Consider the following 7,721-nt stretch of genomic DNA (forward strand, 5'->3'; position numbering starts at 1 on the left):
CAAAGGCTGTGCCAGGCCCCGGGCTGGACGATGCCAGCCAGCCCGGGCTCTTCTGGTGACCGATACCGGGGTGAAAGCTGCATGGAAGGGAAGGAGCACTCCAACTAGTCCAAGGCCACACGCGAAAAGCCCATTTGTACCACGGGGTTTTGCACCATCCTTAGTTTTATTTGCTCAAAGGGTTTAGCAGGTGCTCCACGGTCACAGCCGCTCCTCCTCGCTTACTGCTTCGCCTGCACTTCGCACACCCAGTTTAATCGGAGCTCGCAGTGATCGTCACTCCACAGGCCGTCTCGGTACAGCGTCACGCAAAATGCTGTGTCCAGGAATCTGGCGAATCTGTTCGGTTTCCCGGGCCTCCAGTCACTGGAATGGGGAAAGCCGAAAACATTGGCTCGGGCGTAGCAGAGAATCTCAAAAGGAGAGCCCATCCTCTGATCCAGCGTTTCTCAACCTCGGCAACTTTACGATCTTAACGTTGCCGAGGTTGAGAAACACTGCTCTAATGTAACCCCCTCCTGCAGCAGGAATCCACTGTTCCCCGGCTTTGTTGATGGGGATCACGCAGTCACAAAGGAGACAGCTCTTCGTAGCCTAGCGAATTGTGGGAATTCACCAGCGCGGCTCATTTCTGCTGCGATGGATGCAAACACAGGTCAGTTGAGGGCATTTGGTTAGTTAACTGCGGGTAAGCCCATTCTGGGAGATCAGCTATGATGTTAGGAAGGCCCGCTGAGCGGTCAATGTATTGGGTGAGTTAGGGTTAGGGTTAGGGTGATCTCGGTTCAGTCTCTGGCAAACTAGCCTACCGCCCGCGCCAACTGGGCAAATGAACAAGAGAGGGGTCACGTCTCGGGATGGGGTGCTGGGGGACCAACGTTTGACTGATGGACAAGGACTAGCCGGGGTTTTCTACAGCAGGACAGTGGCTCCTTCAGTGAAAATGTCCACATGTACGCGTTGTGGACCCTACTTTTGGGAGAAGGGGGGGCACAGTCTACACCCTGAGGACTGAATCTGTGGGGCATGATTCTCTTGCTCCAGGCTTCATGGCACCTAATCCAAGGGCCACAGGATCCCACCAAGATGGCAGGGTCAGCCGCTTGGTCCCCGCGTTGGACCCTTGCACACTTGGAGGGCCCCTCCTGTGTCTCACTTGCACTGAGGGTGCCACAAAGCCGCTGCTGAGGAATGACGTCCGTTGACTGTCCGCTTCCAGGAGTGAATTAGGGCAAGGGGATTTCAGCCGCTTCGAAGCACGACACTTTGGAGAGCAAGAAGGGGGCTCCCCCAGGAAGGCAAGTGTGCAAGCGTGCAAATGCAAAACCTAAAGCATGGAAGGGGACCTGCTAGCTGGAATGGTGGGGTTGGCGCCTGAGAACATCTGGAGGGCACCTGGTTGGAGAAGCCCAGTCAGGCCGGGCTGGAAGAGAGGGCAGCGGGGAAACTCACATTCTGCGCACAGTGTAGGTGGTCCCGTCCACCCACTTCCATGCGTCACCAATGTACTTCAGACCGATCCAAGCAGTGCGCGGCTTGGTGAGTTGGAACACAAATTGCTAAGTGAGAGAAAAACCAGAGCAGGCATGAACAGGGGGGGTCTCAGCCCTCCCCGTCCAGCAGCCCCCAAGAAATCCAGCAGCCGGGCACTGACCACTTCCACGTAGCTGGCGAGGATCACCAGGTGGGCGTTTTTCCCTTCGCAGTCCTCTCTGGCTTCGTTCCAGGTCTTCTGGGCAGCGGAGACCCAGTAGCAGCTGTGGCCAAGCAGACGCCACCCCTTGGGGCAGCAGGCTCTTGGCCCTGTGGGGCGGAGTGGAGGAGAAGGGATGGGGAAGAGGAGGGGCACCCCCTTACAGCTGGACAGGGAGCTGCCCTCTGCCTGGGGCAGGCGGGTCGGGGGGAATGCCAGTGCAGCGGGCAGCAGTCATCCATGGATCCAGGAGAAAGCCGCAGATCCCGACGGGCAAATCCAGGTTACGATCAAGGGATCTGGAGGACACTGGGCTGGGGGACGCCACCCGGTCCACCCCACACCCAGCACAGCCTCCCAAAGGCACAACTGACCTGTCCGGTTGTGTTTTGTGTCATCCAGGTCGCAATTCAGCTTCTGCAGGGTGCCCTGTAGTTTGGTGACCTGATCCTGGAACTGGGACTTCACTGGAAGTGGAGAAAGGTACAGTCACGTGAGCGATGCATGTTGGCGCCGAGCCTGGGCGAGTGAGGATCTCGTCCTGAACGCGTGGCCGCATCGGAAGAGGTCTTGCTCGCCCGCGGTTGGACTTTCGAACGCCTGCCTTAGCCCAGACTGACCTTCCTTGGCTTCTTCACTCAGGTTCTTCACCATCTGGTCAACCTTTAGGAGAATTTTCAAATTGTTGGCCTCTGGGAAGGGCATAAAGAGGGCACAGTGTTGCACGTTCACGTGTCTTGGTTAATGCAAGAAAAGAGGAGGAACAGAATCCAGTGCGGGGAGAAAGAAGGTTGTGCTCCAAATTGCACCAGCCTCGGGGGGCCGGGGGGCCTCCTCTCCACGCCAGACCCAGCGGAGATGCACTGCCCACCCCCACTTCCCTCTGCGCAGAATCGCCTTCGAGAAAACCAGGAGATTTGCGGGCCAGTTTCATCCCGAACATCAGGATTCCGCGACTCACCCTTTTGCTTCAGAGCAGCTAATTCCGCCACGATCGTGCGATTGATGCTCTTCACGTCTTCCTCCATCCACTCCAAGGCTGCGCCGTATTTGCGCCCTGGGAAGAGGAAGCAGTCTCGCTTGCTTCTTTGAACCCGCATCCATGCATCCGCTCATCCGCTTTTGCTATCTGTACTTCCCTCTGCAGCATAACTCATGGCACTCTTTTCCTTCGCTTGCTACGTGCCTTCCTGCATCTCAGGGTCACTTTGCAGGTTGTGGGCCCCGCACAATGGCTGCCCCTTTAAATCATTCTTTTGTGTGTGGTTTGTGGGTAACTGTGTGCTATAGCTGCTTTGTGATAATCGACTGGAAGGAAAACCGCAGCACTCAGTTTACTGCTAGAATGTATTATCAACAAGGCCAGTTAAAAAGAGAAGTATCCTCTGTAATGTTTACTTACAAACAACGGACATTAAATATGGGTCTCTTGCAATGTTAATTAGTAGCTTTTCCTTAGCAATTTATGTTTCCTGTTCAGCATGGCTGAGGTGGTGTCCCCTGTTAATCATTTTCCTCCCCCTTGTCCAGTGGGGGAAACTAATGAATCATTTCAGTTTGTTCTACAAGCCTACTCGATAGAAAAAAAGAAATATTTAAAAGAAGAAAGAAAGCAATAGGGGAAGAGCTATAAGAATCAGAAGCTGTAAGCAGGAAGCTTTTGATTAAAGACACAATGACCCTGAAAAGCCACAATTGCTTTTTACCAGTCCATAACAGACCGGGGGGGGGGCTGTTATATAATGGAATAGCCATCACAAAATGCGGTTTGGAAACCCTGTTATTTGGGTTCTCCACTCACTCAAGTGAGCAAGTGCAGAATGCTTCCCAGGTTGCCATTCCAGATCTCCTCAACAACATCAAGCCTTCCAGATCCTCTCCACTCCACAGTCGTGTCCTGTCCCTGCTTTGCCACGCCATGTCACATTTCTTACTCACCAAAAAAGCCAAAAGTGATGATGGACAGGGTAACAACCACAAGAAGTCCCAGCAGGATGAGAATCACCCTCCGGCCAGGGCAAATGCGCTGTTGCCAGGAGTTCTGGGGGGCAAACCCCGCCATGGCTGCAGAGGACACAGAACAAAAATTCTCTCAAACTTCTTGGCCAACACTTCAAATAACACAATACTGTGGTCTTGTGTGTGTGAGAGAGGACTGCACAGAACACCCATTGAACGAGAATGCACTATGCTCGATGTACCACAATGGCTATCTCCCTGCACATTAAGCCACGAAAAGGATGCCTCCGCTGGGAATTGGGCAGAGGTTGCCTACAACCACCACAGGGCCTGTGCCCCTTGGACTAGGCCCAGGTTCATAGAAGGCCCTAGACTAGGCCCGGGTGGGGCTGGTTCCTTGTGGTCCGGCTACTGTGGGAACCCAGCCATTGCCTTCCCACCGGTTGTGTGAACCAGGCTGTTATTCAGGTTCGCAGGTGGCTCCTTTGCCTCAGCAGAGCACTCGACTCCATCCTGTTAAGTGAGGTTAGGATTGAACGGGTTGTACGAAGGTGGATTGTGAATCGTCACGATGTAGACGTGGCATCCGACCCGTCAGAGCTTAAAAGGTGGTGCGATTCATAGCAGGCTGTTAGTGGCTGCTCCTCTCTCTGATCTGTGGTGTCTAAGAGTTGAGGAAGGTGAGACGGTCTCTTATGGGTGCCTTCACAATCCTAGGAATCGGTTGTGCCTTCCCTGATTCCCAGGAAATCCCCAAACTCTCAACTCAGAGGCCCAGAAACCCTTCTGAGGCCGGTTGAGAAGTTCCCCATCTTCTCAAGAGGAGCGTCCACCAGCCTGATCTGCAGGAGACCCTGCAGGAGGAGGAAGAGGATCCTGTCCTTGGGCAGAGGAGGACGCGAAGCCTTCCAGTCGGGCCTCTCTGCCTGCCTGCCTCCTCGATTGGGCTGGCAACCATGGCGGGTGCTCGGCCTCCCTTCCGCCAGGTACCGAGCTGGCCAACCCATCCAGGGCACGGAGGAGGAGTTGACCACGAGCAAAGCAGGAGGATCTGCCTGTGGCACCTGGGTGGCGCCTGCACGGCACTGAGGATGCCAAGGGAGATGGAGCCCTGTCGTCTGGTCCCCTTTTGCCCTTTTGGAACGGTCCAAGTCGGGAGGGACATCAGGAGGGGTCCCCAGGTGGGCTCAGTGGCTGGTTTGAAATATTGGGGGGCTTGCTGGAGGGAGGGAGGGAGGGAGAGAGGGGGTCTTTATGTCTTTGGGGGAGAATGTCTCCTGCCCCCTCCGAATCCGTGGACTTCACTTCTTGATCATCCACGACCGACTGACCAAGGAACCGGGAGGGTCTGGCGTCGGAAGACGGTCCGTGTGTGGAATTCCAGGCAAGCGGCCTTCGGATTTCGGGTTTCTTTGGCGGAACCGGAATATCACAGCAGAGCACGTGGGCTCCCTTCTGTGCTCAAAGCGTGTCCCCCAACCCAGCATCCTGTCTCCCTGTTGGGCTGTAGGTCCCACCACACCCAGCCGGGGACGATGGGAGCTGCATCCACCCCGTCGGGGGCACCGCCCTGGGTCAGCTTCCTGCGGCAGAACTCGGGGGGCCTTCGGCAGCACGTGTCCACCAGATTTGGCCGCCAGGAGGTGGACCGGCCATTCAGAGGCACTCTCCGCTCGCCAAGTGTGCGGACGATCAGGACAGAGACGGAGCTCGGGAGTCCGGGAATCTCGGGCGCTCCTTGCTTTCTCAAGAGCGGGAAGGAGAGAAGGGCTGCCCTCCCCGTTCTGCTGGGAGAGTTATTGCAGAAGGGACTGAAAATGTTTGGAAATAAAGGTCAGCCTTCTCCTAAGTGGGCGCCCTGCTCCTGAGGGGGTAAGCTGGCAGTCCTAAAGTGACCCCCGCATCGTTTGAGGCGGTACAGAAGCAGAGCTTCGAACGTGCAGTCTAATTTCCGCAGAGACGGGGCTGATTCTCAGGCGTTCGGCTCCTGCTAGGTAAGGCTGACCCTGCCCCTGGCCACGCAGCTGGCCGGACATGCCAAGCCCGCCATGTTTCCCCAAACTGGAGGTCCGAACAAAAAGCCCGTGTGTGGCTCTCAGGGAGAGGCGGGGAGTCTCGTTTCAGGCCCCGCGGCTTCCGTGCAGAGGGCAATAGGGTCTGGGTTTGGAATGAAGTCCCTCGCTCGACATAGGCCCGTGGGAAACCCATCCATGCCCTTGGATTTGTCCAGATGTGGAATTCCTCAGGATGTCCACCGGATGCATGATTGTGTTTAATGGCTTCAGCAGCTCAACGTGCACTTTTGCTTTGCGAATTCCTCCCAAGACCTATCCTCCCAAGATCTAACATAGGGGCTTGGGGTGACTGTGGGCAGGGGCGCAAAATAAATCAAAATGTGGATTAATAGCCATTTTTTTTACCTTCTCCTTCAGTGTTTCCAGAGCTGGAGCTGTTGGTCAACGGCCTCTCCTGTTGCCACTCCCACCGGACACCCCACCCCGGTGATCTTTGAACTGTCAATACTTTCCTCCTGCCAGGTTCAAAATCAGGATTTTCTAAATGTACAGATGAGGTCCAGCCGTGAAGGAGGCTGCTCCGCAGGGCTGGGGGTTTCCAAGGGGGTGGAGGAGAGCAAGGGCTACTGCGCAAGCCGTGCCATCATTGTGCAAGTGGTGTGGGTTACGTAATTTGCCTCCTGGCTGACATCGTGGTGGCTTGCCCGGGATCCCTGCCCTCAACCTCCTGCTATGGGGTCTCACTGCAGACGCTTCTAGAGATCCCGAACAAGGAGGGGTGGTTTGAAGGGGCTTCCACACCGGGCTGCCTTACGATGGTGCCCATCGCCAGAGGGACTCATGCCCTCAACGCCACCTCCTGGACTACTGCAGCGCACCCTGCATGGCGCTGCCCCAAAGGATGCTCAGAAACTGCAGCTGGCCCAAAATGTTGTCATTCCTGTATCAGGGAATCGTAGTTGCTCGAATCGCGCGATGCCTGTCTAACGCAGCAGCACTGGCTTCCGGCAGGCTCGCGGAGAGGGTCTGAGGGGCCGGTGTCCACCCAGGAGGCCCTGAAGGGCTTGGCACCGAGGGACCCCCAGGAGTGCCTTCTCTGCACCCTGGTTGTTCACCAAAACCTCCAGGGAGCAGGTTTTGCCCACACCTCCTAATGTCCCCCAGAAACCTGGGGAAGGGGGCCTGGCTGGCCATGTCTTCAGCACCAACAGAAGAGAAACCCTCTAAGCAGAGGGTAGAACTGTGGGTGCCCTCTGAGCTTGGCTGTTGCTTGCCAACGCGGTAACATGGTCAGGGCAGCAGCTCAGAGCACCAAGGACTCCACCGTGTTTTCGGCTGCACCTCCCCTATTTTGGGTTCCCCCTCAGGAACGTAGGGAGGCGCTCCCCCCTTGGTCTTGTGGGTGCTTTGGGGGAATGAAGGAGCAGCGGTGTGCCGGTTGTATTATAGCAGATGATTTTAGACTGTTTAAAGATCATCTTTTATGACGGACCCTGCGGGGAATCTTTCTGGAACCCAACCGTAGAAAAATTAATAGAGTGGAAGGAGCACGTCTTTTAATAACATTTGCAAGTCGGAAAAGGGGCTACCAGGCCCTTTCTGGTTTTGGGCTTCCGTGGATTAATACAGCTCTCCTCCTACGACGTTTGCAGCCTGTAGTGACTTACGGAAGCCATGAGTTCAACTCCGCCTTTCTGTGGGAAAAGTGCAGGAAAACCTACCAGTTGAGCTGGTAATTTTCCCAGCAGGAATATGGGTGCGGCTTGCATTGCCTCCTTTCAGGGGTTTTTGGGGGGAGGGGTCCGCAGCTGACCCACAGGCCTGCGACCTCCTTGTGGTCCCCCATCCAAGTATAAACCACCACTAATCCTCCTGAGCTTTTCCAAGATTTGCAGAAAAGGGAACCGAGAAGCTTGGGGAACTCCTGTCCTGCAGGAAAGGCAGAACTTGAGTAAGAGACCCCCGCGATGCAATCTCGACGCCTCCCCCCATAGACTGGTAAATAAAACACGGTCGCAAAGACATCTTCCCCCAAGCACAGGACAGACAGATGC

At 55.7% G+C, this 7,721-nt stretch overlaps 1 protein-coding gene across 1 annotated transcript; it reads right to left on the reverse strand.

Annotated features, from left to right (window-relative positions):
• Nucleotides 1-147: 147 nt before the first annotated feature.
• LOC103062429 (C-type lectin domain family 10 member A) lies at nucleotides 148-6,181 on the reverse strand. Its single transcript, XM_007443802.3, has 8 exons — nucleotides 6,073-6,181; nucleotides 3,632-3,757; nucleotides 2,655-2,750; nucleotides 2,314-2,385; nucleotides 2,068-2,160; nucleotides 1,655-1,803; nucleotides 1,453-1,559; nucleotides 148-366 (listed from the first exon to the last, which is right to left on the reverse strand). Exons 2-8 carry the CDS (start codon nucleotides 3,753-3,755, stop codon nucleotides 222-224), a joined length of 786 nt encoding a protein of 261 aa, XP_007443864.1. The 5' UTR covers nucleotides 3,756-3,757; nucleotides 6,073-6,181; the 3' UTR covers nucleotides 148-221.
• Nucleotides 6,182-7,721: the final 1,540 nt, after the last annotated feature.

The sequence above is a fragment of the Python bivittatus genome, unplaced genomic scaffold (genome assembly GCF_059951505.1).
Source record: "Python bivittatus isolate LINGU-HERP-01145 unplaced genomic scaffold, Pbiv_v1 ctg000370_np1212, whole genome shotgun sequence".
NCBI lineage: Eukaryota > Metazoa > Chordata > Lepidosauria > Squamata > Pythonidae > Python > Python bivittatus.